The sequence below is a fragment of the Phasianus colchicus genome, chromosome 1 (genome assembly GCF_987193195.1).
Source record: "Phasianus colchicus chromosome 1, bPhaCol1.hap1.1, whole genome shotgun sequence".
NCBI classification, from domain to species: Eukaryota; Metazoa; Chordata; class Aves; order Galliformes; family Phasianidae; genus Phasianus; species Phasianus colchicus.
Window position 1 is genome coordinate 87,438,610 of NC_143436.1, and position 21,392 is coordinate 87,460,001.

Genomic DNA, 21,392 nt, shown 5'->3' on the forward strand with positions numbered 1-21,392 from the left:
GAAAAAATGGCACCCGTGGACATCCATCAACACTTGTTGGACACTGATGGAAACCAAACAGTGGGTGTGAGCACAGTGAGGCAGTGAGTGGTGCATTTCAGCAGTGGCAACAGCAGTGTGAAAGATGAGCCATGTTCTGGATGGCCATGCACAGCTGTCATGTCACAAAGTAGTTTCAGTCATTTCCACACAAACAAGCAGATTACAACCAGGGAACTGTGCATGGAACTGAATATCAGCTTCAATGCATTGGAAACAATGTTGAAATGTCACAAAGTCCTTGCCAGGTAGGTCCCAAAGATGCTCACATACAAGCATAACAGAAAGTAAGCTGAAGATGACTATTTCCTGGATCCCATTATTACAGGTGATGAGACATGGCATCAGCACTACAAGTCAAACTCAAAGTAACATGGAGTGGCAACATGTGAATTCCCCATCAAAGAAGTTCAATATGCAGCAGTGAGTACAGCTGTGCATTGTCTTTTGAGGTAGGAAAGAGACAGTCCTGGATTTCCTGGAACCACTACAAACCATCAATACTGTCTAAGCTCAAGGCTCAAATTTCCAGTCAGGTCAGAGAAGACGACCACCTTTCTCTTCCAACACAATAACGCCAGGCTTCCATACCAGTTGGCACACCATGGAGCAAATTGCTTGTCCTGGCTGGACTGTCCTACCTCATCCAATGTATAGGTCAGATTTGGCACTTCTGACTTCCGTCTGTTCAGGGCAATGAAAGATGGACTACATGGGCCATGTTTTCCTACTTTCCTAGCACCGATGCAGTTGTAGGCAGCTATGAAACAGTAGGGCACCTCTGCTGGTGCAGATTTTCATGAGCGTGGCTCTCGTTCATTGCTGGTGAAAATGCAAAGCTACTGATGGTGACTGTGCTGAAAAATGGTAGCTGAGAATATGCTCTATCAAGGTGTTATTTGCTCTTTGCATTGTGGAGGCATTACTTTTAGAGGAACCAATGTAGATAGTAGAATACAGAGAAGGAATAAATAACTCAAACCTTTTCCACAGAAAAAAGGTTGCTTAAGAGAATAATTTCTGACAATACTGGATTTATTTAATGACAGAAACCATAACTTTATACATCAAACACTAAATAAAAACAGTATAGTTTACAGATCAAATTATATACAAGAACTTATTACTAGGAATATAAATGGATACATCTTGGGAGCTTTATTTTTTTTTAAAAATCAACTTAAATAATATCAACTGCATTATTAGCAGTCTTCCAATAGGTTGTGGGAGAATCTTAAATTAAGAGCTTAAGAAATCTAAAGAAAAACATAAGGCAACTGTACAAACACAGGAACAGCAAAGCAGGCATCGACAGCCCCTGCTAACCTCATGCCATTCTGAAAAGGCAAGGCACAGTACATCAGGAAAGGGACGTTCCAATGTTCAACTTTGATATTCCTGGCTGAGTTTTGCTTATGAAACAACTTTTCAGGTGGTTTTTTATCTGCTTTTTTTTTTTTTTTTCCTTAAATGGCAGGACATCACATCAGTTAAAGCACTTCTACAGGCTCTGAAATTTCTGTTTTTACCATATACTGGGCAAATAAATTAATGCACCAAAGATTAAACTGAGGTGCCAATAATATTCTTTGTAAGGTAACACACTAAATATACAAATAATGTTCTAGCATTATTTACAGCTGTATTTTCTCAAAATTTCATCACTTAATACATAATTATTTGTCAGATACAAACACTGGAGTAAGTTTTAAAGATTACTAGCAGTCTATTTTTATCCCATCATAATGGCAGTAAGAACTGTTAATTTACTTATGTCTTTATAATTTATAGCAGGATGGCTATCTCGAGATTCCTTTACCATATAAAATTGAAGCTAGCAGTACTTTTTCCCCCAAAGTATTCCTCTTAGTTTTACTCAATTGGGTAGCCAGAAAAAAAAAAATCCACACTTGTAAAGGCTGCAGGATACATAAATGACATTACTTCTCTGCAGGATGACCTTCAAATCCAAAATGGTCATCCACACATTAACACAAATCCAAGGCAAGAACTTACTTAGACTACCTTAAGGAAAAAAATATGTCAACAACTGCTTATCTGAGTGCCTGTAAAATAGAAAAAGAACAGTGTGCTGTAGCTTCATAAGCAGATGCTCATAGTTAAATATGATGGAAGGTAAAAATACTAATTCAAATGAAGTGGTCACTTAATCATGGATTTTGCAGTGCTCCTCAGTGCATCTTTTTCATGGATACAGAGATACGCAATCTAACTTCATTTACCAAGTGTACCCTACAGCATTCCAGGCCTCCTTGGGTACACTGCTGCTGTCAAAGTTGGAAAGCATTTGACAATGCTAGAGGGATTAATTTAAAGAATGCAGTTCTGACTGTTCACATACATCCCGTCATCTCCAACCAGACACATTTGTTGTTTAAAAAGAACTTAAAAATGAAAGAACCCACACCTTGAGATGCATACAGTACATAGTACTAAATTACAGACATTTCAACTAGGGCCAAGCATAGCTGCGAGTCAAGCTTTCTAGTATGAAAACCTAGTAGGAATTTTTCAATCCATATAGTATAACAGTAGGTAATTAGCTTGCCCTAGCATTTGTTACAGCAGCAATAAAATTACTAGTCTCCAGAAGACATTAAGACCAATTTATTACATGATACTGAGATACTCATAATTCTCTACCCTGATACTGCTGTGTCCCTCATCTGGGAATTGTCAAAGCTCCTCCCATCAGCAAGATACCAAATCAGATCATAAGTAGCAGGACTCCTTGAGTACAAATATACGCCCATTCTCAAAGAAATGTGCCATTACATCCCTTTTACTTACAACTTTCTGTATCAAATTTAATGCAGAAATATATCCATCACTAAGTTACCCGCTTTGCATATATATAACAACACAGTTCCTTTACACACCTAAACATTATTCACCTAAACATAGTCGTGCATAGAGGATGATGTGTAAGCTCCTCAATTAAAAAATGAAAGCCAGATTACTGTAGAGTAGTATCTTTGAAATGGGCTGTCTTCCAGTGAACTTGTATTCCTCATCTCAGAGTACCACACCCTCAGACATCAGTGCAGTCCTGCCCATTAGTTTTTTGTGGAACCTTGGACCTGCTGCCCACTGACTTGAAATTTAAATAACTTTTGCCAAACTGGGATTCACTGATTGCAGGTGTCACATCTGCCAAAAGACAAAAGCCTCAGACTTTCTGTAAGTCACACACAAAGCACAGCTGAAGCATTTCATCATTCCCTTGTTTTGGGCAGGAGATGGAACCCAACTCTGGTAGTTTGCTCACAAACTTGATGAAATGCACATTAAACAAAAGTTATCAATTGCTATATGTTTCTACATTTTAGTGCAGCTTCTTTGTACATGTTTTTAAATTTACAGCATGATACTTACCCAGTAACACAGGAAATATTATTAGTCCAACTTTTTTTTTTTTTTTTTTTTTTAAACCAGACCAGTACAAACATTTTTGCCTTCAAAGCATCGGCCTAAACTGAAGCATTTAAACTTTTTCCCTGTAGCACACAGTGCAATATTTCATAGCCAAGAAATTCAGTACAGGGAATTAACTGTTTGAGAATAGGTGTCACTGTAAGTCTCAGATACCCAGCTAAAGCTTGGCTGCCCCATATGGTAAGACTTTGGCCCCCTTGCTCTCTCTTACAGGCTCTACTCACTCTGTTTCTGTAACATGGGCTACTTCTACTTCTACAGTTTCCATGGCCTGAGTAACTTCAGCCATTTTCTGTCCTTGCTGCTGTGCAAGTACATAATTTACCACCTGCATGATGCTTTGGTCAGAAAGAGTAGAGACTGATGAACATTGCTCAGTAGTTGCAACTGCTTCAATTGCCTCAAGCGTGTCTCCAGTCACCACCACAGTCTCAATCTCCTCACCACCAACGCTGATCTCAGTTTCTTGTTCCTGCACGTCTGCTGCTAAAATGCTGATGGCGTGTTCCACCTGCGTCCCCTGATTATGAAACTGAAGAGTATCTTTTTCCAGCATAATTTTACAGGGTACGTAGTCCCTGTGAAACTTGGTCATATGCTTTCTTAGCGTCCGGGCATCTATGTAAGCTTCGTTGCAGACTGGACAGACATACGGTCGTTCTCCAGTGTGCGTCCTCACGTGGCGCTTCAGGGAGCGTGCATCAGCCCAGGCGACTCCGCAAGTTAGACATTCAAATGGCTTCACACCTGTTCTCAAATGCAGAGCAAAGCAGACTCAGCCTTTGTAAAACAATGAAAAATGACAGAGAGGACAGCAGTATAACAGAACAACAGAAATCATAGAAGCACAACTTTTTCTGTACAAGAAAAGGATTTCGCTTACCCCTTTGGTAATGCACTATAGTGCAAGAACCGGACATTAAGATTTTCCTTTCCACAAGTGCTCTTCATAAACTAGTGTTACTTCCCCAAAATTTCTTTTTAAACATTCCTTTTCATACAGTTTCTTCCCTATTACATATGGCTTCTTAATTTAAAGCAGATACTATTATTTTTACCTGTGATGTTCTTTGGAAATGATGTTTTACTTAACAGAGTGTTACTTATATTCCCAGTCACACCTTGTTTCTGTAAATCTTTCTAAACACACCTCTCATCAAATCAGCACTTATTCTAGTTAGCTTTTAAGGCCATCTACAGCTTTTTTCTTCCTCCTTCACTCTGCATACATTGAAATACTGCATGCGATGTGAAGTTTTTATAATCTTGTAAGAAATCAGGCAGGTGACCAATTTCCAGTAGTTCCTTTTCTAAATTCAAGCCAACAGTTCTCTTGACTTAGAAACGTTTTGTTAACTGCGTGCCCATTCCAAACTACTACATACAAACCTTTACCAGATACACTGCTTTTTATCATTTCTAAAAGAAATAAAAATAAAAAATTCCTTTTCCATTAAAACTTGAGAAAGACAAATTGATACTGTTCCCATGCCATCATAATTTTAGAAAGATCCCAACAGCCACTTTTGGGAATCACTGCAAGCAAGTTAACTAATTAGGACAAGCCTAAAACTAACTGGCTAGTCTATAAGAACTTCTGTGTCTCCTGCATCACAGGACAGACAGATTCAATGAAAACCCATCTCCTCTTTGCAATATTTTTAGGGGCTGGGGAATGTCCTGACTACCTGCTTTCTACATACCTTGATGATTGTTCATGTGTCTTCTATATTCCCGGAGCTGTGTGAATTTTCTTCCACAATGCTCACAAACTCGTTCCAGATTTTGTTTTGCTCTTCCTTTTTTCCCATGCGTGGCTTTCTTCACATGTCTTCTGTACAAAGCCTTCTCATAAAATTCTTTACCACATACATTACACCTAGAACGTGTTAAATAGGAGATCTGTCAGAACCATTATCCTATGTTTTTCTTATGTTGCTTGAACAAAAATTGAACTTTAATTAATGTAGGTAAAATTTAATGGGAACGCTGCTTCATATGATAGGTAATTCCATAATTAAAAATGTGAAAGCCATATTTTCTCCTATTCATAGCCACAAAGCTTCCACTTACCACTCCAGAGCAGCAAGATTGCATACAAAGCATTTCTAAACTAATTACAATTATCCTCTTATGACTTCCTATGTATTAGCCCCGGGATTGTGCCAGCAAATTACCAGTTTGACTACACTATTTGAAATTATCTATCCATTCCCAAAAACTCAAGGCCCCAGTCAAGGACAAACAATTAGCACTTTTACCACAGACTAAACAGTTCCTTGCTGACTAATTTAGGGCTGTAGAGCTGTATAATCTCATATATTTCAGTTAAGTACATTTCTTCTTACCTATAAGGATCTGTGACAGAGTGAGACTTTACATGAGAATACCAATCTTTCTTCCAACTGTAACATTTTCCACAGAACTGGCACTGAAATGGTTTCACATCTAAATGTTTATTCATATGCTGACGGAGATCTCTAGCTTCATAGAAACTCTTTTCACACCTGTAGAAGTAAAGGTTTTAGCATTCCAATGTAGTGTCATCAATACTGATACAATATTTGCTCAGTGTACTGTATGGTGTATACAAGAACATTACAACACAATTGCATGAGACTAGTTAAAAAACGTTTTCTCTCTCCAATGTATGTATTATTATGCCTTTTTTAAATTTTTTCTTTTTAAATTATTATCACTCAGCACTTTACAAATCCTATTGCAGACAAACAAACAGCTGTGTTTCAAAGAGGAGCTGCTTTTAATCTCAATAAAAAAACACCACCACGGAACAACTTACTGAGTACACTGATACCCACGAACTTCAGGCTTTGGCTGGTGTTTCTTTATGTGTTTACTGAGTCCCGATGCCCTGTGGAAAGATTTTCCACAGATGGTGCAAAGATATTTGGATTCTCCTGACAAAAACAAAACCAAGCATGTTACAAAGATAAGCCTCCATCTCTCTGGAATGCTTTGTGAGAATGTTTTCTTCTTCTCCTGGAATTTAGCTGAAGGGATGAGAACACCTACAGGTTGCAGACCATACAAATAATATCCCATGAAAGAGGAAAACAATATGAGATGTAAGCTATTTAAAAGTAGGAATAAGAACTGAAGGATATTTCTCATATTGACTAAAAACATTTATCTTTTACTGAAGTAATTTAGAAGAGCAGCAAATAGTATCTTCTTACTTTATAAATGTTTAATTAATACAGAAAATCTTGTAAAACATACATGGGTTCTGAAGAAATTTAACTTAGCAAGTTGTCCTCTGAAGACCAGAAGTGTACGTGCTCTGAAATATTCCAGCCCCTTGTCTGTCTTTGTTGAAACGATATGATATAGGCATAAACAACAAAAACATAGGAACAGACTAAACATGACTCCTTGTTCTCATATATAATATTTACATATTAACCTCAAGCTGTGGTGAAATATGCCCAGAAAAGGAATGCAAAGTGACTGCTTACCTCTAAGTCAACAGGCTGACCAAGGGGAAAAACTACTTATTTCTAACAATACTTTTTACACTGAAGAGCAATGTTAGCATTCACCAGCATACAAAAGCCATCCAAAGTAAAAGGCTCCCCCTCCTTCTCACTTACCAGTATGAATGCTCATATGTTCTTGAAGACTTCTTTTTGTGACAAAAGACTTCTCACACAAATCACACTTGAACTGTTTCTGTACTTCGTGAAGTGCTAAGTGCATTTTTAATCCATGCTTATATGTAAAGGTCTTTCCACAAACCTAAAAAGAAATCCAGATCCAAAAACAAATAAATCTCAATACTTAAAACACACCTGCTTTGAAAAGCTGTCATCTTCAAACACAGAAAAAACTCCTGGATTTCTTAGGAACTAGGATGACCAAGCTTGCATGTAGCAAAACAAGTCTGTTAAGAATGCTCAAGCAAATACATTTTCTAGACTGAGAACATTAACTTTCAAGATTCCAATCTTTTCAATTCTACTTCTCAGTTTTGGACTACAAGAAATATCATCAGGAATGTTACAGCATTTTCTCCATTCTGTAATGATCAAAGAGCTGGAGCACCTCTCCTATGAGGAAAGGTTGAGGGAACTGGGATTGTTTAGCTTGGAAAAGGGAAGGCTCTGGGGAGACCTCATTGCGTCCTTCTAGTACTTGAAGGGAGCTTATAAACAGGAGGGGGAACAGTTGTTTATGAGGGTGGATAGTGATAGGACAAGGGGGAATGGTCTTAAACTGAGACAGGGGAGGTTTAGGTTAGATATTAGTAGGAAGTTTTTCACACAGAGGGTGGTGACACACTGGAACAGGCTGCCCAAGGAGGTTGTGGATGCCCCATCCCTGGGGGCATTCAAGGCCAGGCTGGATGTGGCTCTGGGCAGCCTGGTCTGCTGGTTGGCGACCCTGCACATAGCAGGGGGGCTGAAATTAGATGATCATCATGGGCCTTTTCAACCCAGGCCATTCTATGATTCTATAATTAATCTATTTTTTAGAACAGACAGTCAATATTAAAATATAATAAAGACATCACTAAATTGACTACAGAATAATTTTCTCTTTACCTTGCAAGCATGTGGTTTTACACCAGTATGTTTGAGCATATGTATCCTGAGAGAATAGAGCTTAGGCAGAGTTCTCCCACATATATCACATATGAATTCCCGTTTAGTTCTCCCCTTCACTGAGGACACGCCTGTCTCTTCTACACCATCAGCTGCAGCATTCACCTCAGTCTTGCGCGTGTGCCGGACAAGATGGGCTCGTAGGGAGGCACCATACTGGAATTCTTTTTTACACAACTGGAAAAGAAAACATTACAACTTTACTTTGCCTTTAACATTTAAAAGTAATTCCAAAAAAGCTAAATCAAGGATTTTAAGAGTAGTAATTCGATTAGGTAGATCTGCAGCTTGACTCCGATAGACATTTTATCTCTGGTTAATTAAATGTTGAGTTTTATAGCTAACTAAAGAAGTGCTGATAGCTTCCTAATAAGGCTACAACTTGCAAGCTAATCTAAACATAGTTGCAGATGTACTGCTATGGTAAGGAGGAAAACCCACCCCAGCACTATGAACAACAGTGTGCCTGATAGCATCATGTGACATGGGAGCACGTGCATGTGGCTGCACTGAATTTTACCTAGTCAGATCAGGGCTCCATCTGACTCTAAAATCTATGAGGAAAATAAAAGCACATACTAAGAGACAAGAAAAATATTTATGAATGTTAATACTGAATGAATTTTAATACCAAGGTTATGGACAAAGAACTTACTGGGCACTTGTAATCTTTAGACCTTTCATGCTTCAGTGTGTGCATGATAAGTGCATAGCGTCGCTGGAACACCATTCCACACTCAGTGCATTTGTGCTGAGCTTCTACTTCGTTATTTTCTGTGGTCTCTCTTTTGGGCTGTTTCATTTTTTTCCCTCTCTGAACCAGCTTCATGGCAACCTACATCAGAAAAGCATAACCTGTGAATGAATGTTATTACAATACAATTCATACTTCCTCTGAAAGTCAGCAGTAAAGCTTATTTCTTTGTTACTGTAACATCAACTAGTCCTGCTTAGTTTACACTTAGCTACTGAAAAGTAATGCCCTTTCTGTTTACAGCTATTGTGGTTTTAAAACAGGAGCATTTTTCCCTACCATGATCTGATTATAATTAATTGTCTCCATTTCAGAGACAACTAATCCTTCAGCCCTGAGTAACTAAGTAACCTAGCTTGGCTAAGTGCAAGCTAAGGGATACACAAAGAGAAACCACAAATACTTCCCATCATAACTTCTACCAAATGTTCCCAACTACTTCTTTAAATCCAATATCCCCTTTCAGGATTTATTTCAGAATCATCAAATTACAGAAAAAAAACTGGCTTCAATAATTCTTACCAGCTAATGAGAAAAGTTAGTCACAACCTGTAAATAAGTTTACAATATTTAAGCAAAATTATTTCCAGTTAGGGGTATTCTAACTTTTTTGTTAGGCAGTATTGGTAGCTTTACCTTGAATTGGTAATTTCATTTTCCTTCATATAAACTTACTTCCAGGCTCTTTAAAATTCAAACTTGATATGATCAGGCTGAAATTTCTTTTATTGGGTATCTCCCCTTCATGTTTTTGAGAATAAGGCAAAGGGAAAAACGTACCCTGCATCTCCATTTCTTCTCCTCATTCTCTCAACACATGAAAATTTATGCAGGTTTTTAAAACATGCTAGCTCTTATCTCACATCAACAAACTGAAACTCAACATAAGGATGTATTCAGTCTTTTTACATTTTGCTATTGCTCTGAAAACTTATAAAACCTGACCAAGTTGCAAAGCCAAACAAATCATTTTGTTCAGTAGATGATTAGTAAGAGCTCTGAAAATTCATGCTTTATCCCTGACATCTCCATGCCAACTGCAGTTATTGCAATTCAAGGCAGCAGTATTTTTTGCTGCCATTTCTCTGTCATGTTATTCTTCCAGTATCAAAATTGGGACCTCAGGAAGGAGCGGTTCTTTCCTAATCCTCATATAACATCCAGCACCACATGCGAAGTTGAGACAAGCACGAGACAAAAACGCAGAACTATGAAATGGATTATGAAAGCTGAAACCTATTTTCAACACAAATTGTGAACAATTATTTAAAACATTCCTCTCTCAAGGGCAGGAACTTAAAATCTGTCAAGTAATTTAAGTAAAGCTCTTCCTGAAACTATCTTCAAAGTAATCCCCCTCCAAAAACAGAAAAAAAAACAGAAGTCATAAATACAGCACTTGATATATTTTGCCTATCCTCAGTTCAGTACCTTGGCTTTAACTTTTTAACCTGTTAATAGAGACTAATGCTACCACCTGCTAGGATAACAATAACAAATTACACCTCTGAGTCTGGAACTGGTAGATCTACAATGGGAAAACTTCACAGAACACTGGAAATTATCAGTTCTTTGTAACACGCAGTGAAGTGGAAAGAATAAAGCAAAGCTTACTCATCAAGGGTGTGACAGAGAGGCTGCCAGACCTTGTACATCCCACAGACTACTACCCACTGCTGCCATTTCATATAAGCTAAAGGAATTGCATTTGGTACATCAGCCTCAATTAGAGCCCAACTCAAATGCCTGTACACTAATGCACGGAACATGGGGATCAAGCAGGAAGAGATGCAGGCACGTGCATGCCTACAGGGCTATGATGTCATTTGCTTCACTGAGATATGGTGGGATGTCTCCCATGACTGGAATATAGGAATAGCTGGGTATAAACTCTTCATGAAAGACAGGCAGGAAAGGGGAAAGGGTGTTGCCACATCAACAACCAGCTGGAGTCCATGGAACTCCACCTAGGGACAGACAAGGAGCTGACAGAGCTTATGGGTTAGGGTTAAAGAGAAGGCAGAGGAAAGAGACATTGTAGTGGAGGTCTGCTACAGGCCACCTGATCAGGAAGACTAAAGTGGATGAGGCCCTCTGTAAACAAATAGGAGTAGCTTCACATTCATAAGACATGGTCCTCATGGGGGACTTCAAACACCCCAATATCCGTTGGAGGGACAACATAGCAGGGCACCAGACATCAAAGAAGTTCCTGGGATGTGTTGATAATTTCCTCTTCCAAGTGATGCTACAAGAACCCACAAGAACAGGTGCTATGCTGGACCTTGTCCTCACCAATGTGGAAGGGCTAGTGAGTAACATTAAGCTTAAGGGTAGCCTAGGCTGCAGTAACCACAAAATGGTGGAATTCAAGATCCTTAGAGCAACAAAGAGGGTGTGCAGCAAGCTTGCTACTCTGGACTTCAGGAGAGCAAACTTTAAACTCTTCAGGGAACTGACTGGCAGGGTGATATGGGATAAAGGCCCGGAGAGAAGAGGGACACAAGAAAGCTGGTCAGTATTTAAGGACCAACTCCTCCAAGCCCAGAAGCAGTGCATCCTGACAAAAAGGAAGGCAAGCAAGAATGCCAGAAGGCCTTCATGGATCAACAAAAAGCTCCTGGACTTAATTAAGCACAAAAAGAAAGTCTATAGGGAGCGGAAACAGGAATGGATTACCTGGGAGGACTACAAAGAAGTTGTCCAGGGATCAGGTTAGAGAAGCTAAAACCCAGATAGAATTAAATCTAGCCAGAGGCAGAAAGAAGAACAAGAAAAATTCTATATATCAGGTATATCAGTGATAAAAGGAAGCCCAAGGAAGATGCGGACCCTCTCCGGAAGGAGACTGGAGACCTGGTCACAAGCGATAAGGAGAAAGCTGAGGTGTTCAAAGACTTCTTTGCCTCAGTCTTCACCAGCGAGGGCTGTAGCCACACCACCTAAGCTGCAGAAAGCAAAGGAGAGAACTGGGAAAAGGAAGATCTGCATGTGTAAGTGAAGATCAGGTTCAAGACCATCTAAAGAACCTGAAGGTGCACAAATCCATGGGACCTGATGAGACCAAGAGATGAAGTTGCTAAGCCGCTATCTATCATATTTGAAAGGTCATGGCAGTCTGGTGATGTTCCCACTGACTGAAAAAGGGGAAACATAACCCCCATTTTCAAGAAGGAAAAAAAAAGATTTAGGGAACTATAGGCCAGTCGTCTCACCTCCATGCCTGGCAAGATCATGGAGCATATCCTTCTGAAGGCCCTACTAAGGCACATGGAAAATAAAGACAAAGGGATTGGTGGTAACCAACATGGCTTCACCAACGGTAAGTCATGCCTGACTTACCTAATGGTAAGTAACCTGACTGACTTACAGTATCAGTAAGTCCATCATCTACCTAGACTTGTGCAAAGCGTTTGGCGCTGTCATACATGATATCCTCGTAACCAAATTGGAGAAAAATGGATTTGATGGATGGACCACTCGCTGGGTAAGGTACTGGCTGTACGGACACACTCAAAGAGTTGCAGTGTCTCAGTGTCCAATTGGAGACCAGTGACAAGCGGTGTACCTCAGGGATCAGTACTTGGACCAGTGTTATTTAACATCTTAGTAAGTGATGGGCACAGTGGGATCTAGTGCACCCTCGGCAAGTTTGCAGACTTGCCACCAAGCTGAGCGGTGCAGTTGATACACCAGAGGGAAGGAATGCCATCAAGAGGAACCTGGACAGGCTTGAGAAGTTGGCCCATGCCAACCTCACGAAGTTCAGCAAGGCCAAGCACAAGGTCCTGCACTGAGGTCAGGGCAATCCCAAGCATAGATACAGATTGGGTGGGGAATGGCTTGAAAGCAGCCCTGAGAAGGATTTGGAGGTGTCAGCTGATGAGAGACTCAACATGAGCCGGCAACGTGTGCTTGCAGCCCAAAAAGCTAACTGTATCCTGGGCTGCATCAAGAGAAGTTCAAAGGACGTGATTCTGCCCCTCTACTCTGTTCTTGTGAGACCCCACCTGGAGTTCTGTATCCAGTTCTGGGACCCAGCACAAGAAAGACTTCAAGCTGTTGGAGTATGTCCAAAGTAGGGCCATGGAAGTGATCAGAGGACAAGAGCACCTCCCCTACTAGGACAGGCTGTGAGAATTGGGGCTCTTCAGCCTAGTGAAGGCTCTGGGGGGACCTTACAGCAGCCTTCCAGTACCTGAAGGGGGCCTGCAGGAAAGCTGGGGAGGGACTTTTTATAAGGGCAGGTAGCAACAGAATGAGGAAAAATGGTTTTAAACTGGAAGAGGGTAGATTTAGGTATCAGGAAGAAATTCTTTACTGTGAGGGTGATGAAACACCAAAACAAGTTGCCCAGTGAGGTTGTGGATGCCCCCTTCCTGGAAGTATTCAAGGCCAGGCTGGATAGGGCTTTAAGCAACCTGGTTTAGTGGGAGGTGTCCCTGTCTATAGTAGAGGGGTGGAACTAGATGATCCCAAAGGTCCTTTCCAACCCAAACCATTCTATGATTCTAGGCTACTCTCACACAAAAACAGCCAACAACAAAAAAACCCTAACACTCACTGAGATCAATGTCACATAACCATGTACACCAAAACAGAAAAGGCTCCTGAACGGGACAGAATAAGACCTGTTTCATTAAAAGAAAAAATACATATATTCAGCTACTAAGCATTTACTGTGTCTAAGTGCTTGCTTATTGATATCACTACTCTTTTTTTCATTACATTTACTAGTCCCAGTCTGAAGGTAGCAGGGCTGGATCATTGTGATTTACGACTGTCTTAAAACCTACCTAGGATGTGAGTCTTAACAGATGTAGGCCTGACTTCAGTAATGGATCTATATATCTACATATTTGTTTATCACTGACATATACATGTGCCACCTAAGAAATAAATCTGCAGGACATTAAGAATTTTAGGGAGTAGATACACCTTCTGTCCAACCATGAGAAGCTATGAGGGTGATACTCAAGCTAGGCTAAGAATAGCAAGCATTCCAAAAATCTCCAATCTGGAAACAATTCATACTCCCCCCCCCCCACCCCAACAATGGTCACATATTAAGTTACTTCGGTTTGTAGTAATGTTGATTTCTCAAAAAAGAAAACAAAACATTTGCCAGACAGTGCTTGGAAATGAGAAACAGTCTTTTCAAATTGGTTTGGAAACACAGACCTACAACCACAAACAGGCCTAAACAGAAGAATACCTGCTGTATTGCAGATTTAGGATTTGTTTTTCTGTTCTGCAGTTTCTTCTCGATTCCTTTATGCAATCTGATATATCCACCTTCACTAACAGACCGCTGTCGAAGCTTACTCTTGTAAGTGTCATCCTGACTGGAAGCCAAGCTTTCCGGTGGCGAAGCTGAAAGGCTCTGTTCTCTACTTTGCCTGCCATGCTTTTCCTTGAGCATTTCTGAGGAGTCTTCAGAAGTAGTCTCTGTGTTTACTTTACAATTTTCATTTTCATCTGTCTCTTTTTCCAACGGACTTTCTGTATCCATGGCTTCCACAAGTGATGGCTCAGGCTGCCTGGAAGACATAGGGCTATTTGAAACGCTCTCTACCAGCTGCATTTTGACACCATTTTCAATTGCTTCAGACTGTTCCACAGGCTTTGAAACATCATCAGGAGAGGCCTCCACATGCCCTGGGGGTGGTACGCCAGGCTGGGATTTTGCTTTCTCCTCTGACTCAACAGAGGAAGGAGCTCCGTTCACAGCTGCTGTCACTTCACTGGCCGTCAGCTCTACTGGCAGAGGTTGCTCAGCACTGTCCACAGGAGGCATCTCAACTGCAGGTTGCTCTGTTAAATTCTGTGTTGATTCTACTGTTTGAATATCTCCCTTTTGGTACACTGTAATTTGTTTCTCTTCCATTTGTTTGTGAACATTCTCACAGATTTCAAGAACCTCTGACATGAGGAGATGCCGGGCAAGCATGGCCAGTTCTGCCATACTACAGAAGTCAAAAGTTAATTCTGAAGTATAAGCAAATTCCAATAGTGGAAGGAAACTTGACTTGCAAAACCCTACCAAGAAAACAGAAGATTAGAGCAAACACTGATGACCCCCCTGTAACACCAAAATATCCCATGATAGATACAACAGCTCACCTTTGATATGGTTAAGTCTGAAATTTAGAGTGAAACATACTCATGTGAAGCCCCTCTACTCAAACCCAAATCACCACCACTTACACAAAAACATCCTCCTTACATATTTTGTTCTTGGACAGTCAACTTTTTTAATAAGTAGAACAGAAGTAGTTTCACGATAAAGTTCTTAAGATGATTGTTTGAATATCTTTGAAGCAAATTAATCCTAATTTAACCCACGTCTTTCTGGACAGCTACATTCAGAAAGTACTTAAGAGTTAAGTAGCAACTGATGCTCTGAAAAATAAGGCTAAAAAGTGGCCAGTGGGGAAAAAAAAATTAAACAAACAAAAGCTTGCAAAGAAGCAATTGGTATAATTTCCCACAGTTCAATAAATCATACATCTAATATTTGGGGAACCTTCTGGACCATCATACATGTTCATTCACGTCTATTGTTCATGCAAAGAGAGACTGTAAGGAAACCACCAGGAAAAGAATGGAACACATGCAAGTTCTGCTCAATATTCTTCATCACTACAAAGCTATTTTTTGAGCATTTATTTTTGGACCATCTCCCATCTTCAAAGAAACAGAAGATTTTAGAAAGAAGCAAAAATAAGGGTAGCGATGTTTTCCAGACATGAGACAATTTAGTATTTGTTTCTCGATTTGTTGAGAAGCCAGTGAACATTTCTTCTTCACGTCTTTCAAAGGTGAACGTTTAAAGACTGAGACTAACATAAGAAGAAAACGCATGTAAACAAGCTAAAAAGAAGAAACCAAAGATTCTCAGAAATTAGGAGATGGAATTCTATTGTCAATTCAATATGGGAGATCAGATATGCAAAACCAGAGCGATTACTTAAGCATTAAATGCATACAAAATACTCAGAGATTAAGAGAAGAAAAAAAAAGATAAAGTATTTGGTTGTCTTGAACATTCAGAAGAGACTAAAGCAAATACTGTACTCCTTACTTCATAGATAACAATTTTTATCTTTGAAACCCACAACAATTTACCTGACAGATCCACTACAGCTTCATGACTAGTGACAGCTCCCTTCTCAATGAAGAGCTCTCGGAAGTACTCGCTGTTGGCTGCCAAGACAGATTTGTGAGCTTTGTACTCCTCTCCTTCAATCAGCAGAGTCACATCACAGAACTGATTGGAAAGCCTCTGCTGATTCAGTTGGTTTAAGACTGACAGACAATGTTTGGAAGACGACTGCTTCACAAGGCCCTTACTGTCAACCTGCCACAAACAACATTATGAGAACTTCATTACATTTAGACTATGCCATTCTTTAAGCATTCATACTGAAACACAAAGACAATTATTTGCTGCAACCATAAAAGTAGTTAAGACTGTATTATCTTACTATCATTCTCTTTTTTTAGACATGCCAAATCTCACCCTCCCTCCAAACAGTTAAAACAAACAGGAAACATGGGAAGACGTATCCAATCAGTTCCTTTACTGTATTTTTCAATTCTGCAACATGAAACTGCTTCTAGATTCAGTAGCCTTTACATATGTGAACCCCTGCTTACTAGCATCAAAAATTTTATATATAAACATAACATAGTTTATTAAGTAACAGATACAAATATCATGAGAATCTTATATGGAATACTTCACTTATAATTCTGCAGTTCATTTTCCCTCAAGTCTCACATGTATATATAGAAACTGAAGTCATTTTATTTTCCAAAGGCCACCTACTATCACTGGTTTCACGTCACATATACCAGTCACCTGCTTCCACATACTGAATATCTTTGTCAAATTATATGTCATCTTATGATTATCAGATTATCATAGCAATGGAAAATAGATATACAACCAGAAATGCATAAACATCTTAAATACAACGGTACTTACAAATACAAGCTCATGTTTTGCTATTGGCTTCTTCTTCACAGGCTTTGGGGATGCAGCTGGGATTGATGCTGCATTACTCACTTCATCATCTGTTTCATTACTGTCTTCATGAGATTTTACATCCAGTCCAAGCTCTTCCAGCATTTCTGAAGGATCTGACAGAGATCTAGAACGATCTAGCTTTTCCTGGCACTTGCTGCATTCTTTAATGTAATCTTTAACCTGCTTAAGAATACCTAAGGAAAATTAACAGAAGTTAATTAGGTTTCTAATCTTCATTCAACTGACCTTAAAAACATAATTAAATATGTGATTAGCAAAAATATATGAAATGATTAGTTAAGAAAAATGAAGTCAGTTCTCTATCCTTTCTCTTTTTACCAGTTCTGTCTATCACACTATTGTATAATTTTTAAGCTAGGAAAAATATTTCATTTTACACGTTCATTATAAGAATCCCAAGACAACGAAAGCTGTAAATGGATCCTGCAATTAGTATCACGCAAATGGATCTCCCTTTGTCCTCACTAAAGAGGACAAGAATTAAAAAGTTTATGTAAAGGCTCTTGCAAAACTGGGACCAACTGAATTACAGGCAATGACACTGGTATGTATCATTAACACTGATTTAACTCAGCTGCTTAGAATCTAGAAGTTTAAAGAAACTCTTCCCTACAGTACTTTATGAGATGTAACCAAGTAATTTTGGATACTCAACAGTTCCTAACCTCAGCATCACCTTTGAGACATGAAGGGGTTCAAGAGTACAGTTGTGAATCCAAATCCATTTTCTCCACAAGGTCAGCATAAGAGCCCATAGGACCCATTCCTTTATGCTTCAAAATCTATCACATCCCAGAACCCTGGCTGACACTGCATTAGACTCGTGCTGCTCATACTATTGTGGAACATGTCATGTTCCACCATTAAATATGCATTCCTGTTAAGGACTGGCAAAACGCAGACCTTAAGCAACTCAAGACATGAAAACACAGGACATTTTGTGCCCATTTCAGACATGGTTTATGTTCCCTTGATTCCAGCTAAAACCTGGGCAGGACATGAGGTCTCCTGCCTGCAGATCCCACTTCTAATACCATTCTCAACCCTTGAGCCATGTTCCAGCCCATTGGTTCCCAGCTACAGCCCCAATAGGTCAGCATCAACCTACGAATGATGAATGACTGAAAGCTGCTATCCCCTAACACCAAGAGAGGATCATCACAGCAGGGAAAGCACTGTCTTCAAAGAGAGAAAAAATAAAATACACAAATTGAAAGCGAGGTGTGAATTTTAGCATTCTCATTATAAGAGAAATAAGAAAAGATAGGTAATGCAAATAAAGCTATCTAATAAAATTAAAAGATACAGAATGCCCTATTTTGACAAACAGAAGATAAACTGAGGTTCGTTAAGAATGCATGGATGGATAGGTGCCAAGGATAGCAGCAGATACCACAACAGTCTGATGCTGGGCAGACAATGAGAACCTACATGAAGGCAAGGAGACCATCATTCAGAACGCGTCTATCAACTTGGAGACTCCAAATCCTTTTTCACACCTTCAACTCAACAAGATCTGGACGGGAAGGATGGGCTGCAGCTAGAGTATGAAGCCTACAAATTACGACAGAGAAAACTAAAGCAGCAAGGGCAGAAGTTAGGGAAAAATTATTTATTCAAAGCGTGGTGAGGCACTGGTACAGGTTGCCCACTGAAACTGTGGATGCCCCATCCCTAGAACTATTCAAAGCCCACCCAGATGGATGGGGCACTGGGCCCTGATCTGGTGAGTAGTAGCCCTGCCCACAGCTCAATCATCTTTAAGGTCTCTTCTGAGCTAAGCCATCCTATGATTCGCTTACTGACAGCTGAAAAAAAGCAGAACAAGAGAAGCAGGATGAACAGAAAGCAGGCCCTGGGCAACCGAGAAGCTGGTGATTTGTTTAATGGATACCTCAGATTGAAAGTAGAACACCAGCTCCATAGGGAACACAGACACCAAGCTGTTGGCTCAGCTGCAAGAAAGCTATGACTGGGAATTATTGATGTTATAACACAGCACTGTTTCTATCTGCTGTGACATCACTCTGCTCCCAGCTGGGGGTTAGCTCCGTGCGTGCAGCTCCTCATGGGAAGGAAACAGGCAAATATAACGGTGAGTGCAACGACCACCCTCAACAGCGGTGCTGCTGGTACATCTACGACAGCGACGCCGACACCCTAAAGACCGACCTAAGGCCAACGGAGCCTCGAGAAGCACCAAGCAGGAGTCCTCTCGCAACACACCCCCCTCCGAAGGGCAAAGTCTCCCACTCCCAAAGCGCCAGCCACGAGGCGGCGGTGCACGCAGGCACTGCCCCTCAGCGTCCCGAAGGCGACGAGCACGGCAACGCGCGGCAGCGCTTTCCCCGCGGGTGCCCCCCGCGCTCACCTCGCCACCAGTACTTCTGCGACAGCCCCTGCCAGGTCTGCAGCCGGGTGCGGTGCGCGCCGTCGGGCGCCAGGTGGGCGGCGCGGATGAGGCGGGCGCGGCGCTCGGCCTGCAGCACCACCTCGAGCTCGGCGAAGCGCTGCTGGTCCCGCTGCCGCCGCTGGTAGTAGAGGGTCCCGCCGCGGACCACGTAGCAGGCGGCCGCTTTGCGGATCTTCCGCTTGGCGTTGCCCTCCGTGCCCGGCGCGTAGGGCTCCCGCTCGTTGGTGAGGTAGCGGAGGATGGCCAGGTAGCTCTCCTCGCTGGACATGGCGAGACGAAGGGGCGCGGGGCCGGGCTCCCGCTCCCGGGGCCGGCCGTGTGCGGTGGGCCCCGGGAGAGGGGTGCCGGGGGGCTGCGGGGATCCGCGTGTGGCGGGGTGGGCGCCGGCCGCCCCCGGGCGTAGCGAGGGGGAGGGGAGCGGACGGGCGGCGGGAGCCGGGCCTGAGGGGGAACTGGAGTTTCGCGGCCAGCGGCGGCGGGAGGGAGGGAGAAGCTCGGGCAGCAGCAGCAACGGAAAGACAAAATGGCTGCTGCACAAGAGGAAGTGACGTCAGCGGCCCGCGCGCCGCGGCGGGGGCGGGTGAGCGTGCGCAGGGAAGGGATAGAAAGAGTGGGGCCGCCATCTTAGAGTCGGGCACGGAGCAAGCCGGGCGGAAGGCTGGCGGCGGCCATCTTAGATGTGGGCGAAGGCTTTGAGGGCTGGAGCGGCCCTGGGTGGGGCTTCTGAGTGCGTGCTTCAGTACCCTGGCCGAGCGCTTGGTTATCCGCCGGGTCGTACGGGGTTGGTAGAAGTGTCTCAGAGACGGCCGGAGATCTGAGTACCAAGTATGGGTTGAGGCTGAGAGCTGGTGTGTCGGAACTCAGAAAGAGATGGCTTCGTGGGGGCCTTGCTGTTCCTCAGCTGTCTCATCAGAGGGTGCAGGAAAGGTGGAGGCGAGCTCCTCTGACTTGTGTAGCAGTAGGCAACAAATACAGGTTCGTGCACAGAAAGTTCTCGTTATGCACATGATATTTTATTGATTTATTTTGTAACCACGGTAGTTATCAAACACCAGACTAGGCTTTCTTATGAGACAGCAAGACTGAACTGGGTACAGCTCTCAGCAGCCCGATCCCATCAGATGTTTTCTGAGCAAGGGGTGACTTCTAGAGGCCCTCTTCAATTTAAGTTATTCCATAGGTCTATTAAAAAAAAATTAAGCATTCTATTTTTAGTGATAAATGTTTAATAGAGGATCAATTACGTTGCATTAGGTAACTGCAGTGACTTTTATTTATGAATTTCTTTGTTAAACGCACTGCATTATATCTGTTTGAGCTGAATAATGTGCAGTAGACTACAGCCTGCCTCGTTCATTAACATCGTATCTCACAGGAGTAACCTGATGGGCTGTTCTTCCTTAACCCAGTCTCACTGTACTGATCAGAGCTCATAAATAAACAGCAACAAACAATAATCTTATAGCATTCTTACGCTTCACTACAGTAACCTCAAGCATCCAAAGCCTGCAGACTTCAAGACTTGAACTGACTGTCATATCTGACAATCAATTCCTACGTATCGCTCGTGGCATTACAAGCAAATTGTTTCTAATAGCTTATCTCCACTTTTCAGCTGATGAACTTTATATGCAATTTTTAAGACTAGCTTTGGCAGGCGTGTATGCAGTGTGCAAGCAATATCAAAAGACAAGTGATAAAATCAAGTTTTAATAGTTATTGCTAGCAGAAGTAACTCGGTAGTGTATATAGTTTTAAATTCTCCTCCCTGTTAAGTTTCTGGTTTCTTCACTTTAAAAAGTTTGATGCTAGTTTAAAAAGAGTCTTCAACTGAGTTCTAAACACGAGTAGCTCCAAACTCTTATAGCAAAAAGCACTACTACTAGGAATATTCTGGTGCAAATTCTACTAATGTGATCAAACTGGACCTATTTTATAAGGGTTGCAAACTTGATGTGATTTGTAGTCTAGTTTATTAATGAAACCTGAATATAACTCAAAATAACACGCATCACTCAAAGCATTCATTACTGTTGTTGCACTTTTGAAGTCTAA

The 21,392-nt window shown here is 41.4% G+C and overlaps 1 protein-coding gene across 1 annotated transcript; it reads right to left on the bottom strand.

Annotated features, from left to right (window-relative positions):
* Window positions 1-257: 257 nt before the first annotated feature.
* Window positions 258-19,861, bottom strand: ZBTB11 (zinc finger and BTB domain containing 11). Its single transcript, XM_031613081.2, has 11 exons — window positions 19,296-19,861; window positions 16,862-17,097; window positions 16,000-16,231; window positions 14,087-14,910; window positions 8,773-8,952; window positions 8,058-8,294; window positions 7,107-7,251; window positions 6,296-6,413; window positions 5,844-6,002; window positions 5,199-5,374; window positions 258-4,242 (listed from the first exon to the last, which is right to left on the bottom strand). Exons 1-11 carry the CDS (start codon window positions 19,603-19,605, stop codon window positions 3,716-3,718), a joined length of 3,144 nt encoding a protein of 1,047 aa, XP_031468941.2. The 5' UTR covers window positions 19,606-19,861; the 3' UTR covers window positions 258-3,715.
* Between the last annotated feature and the right edge of the window lie 1,531 nt (window positions 19,862-21,392).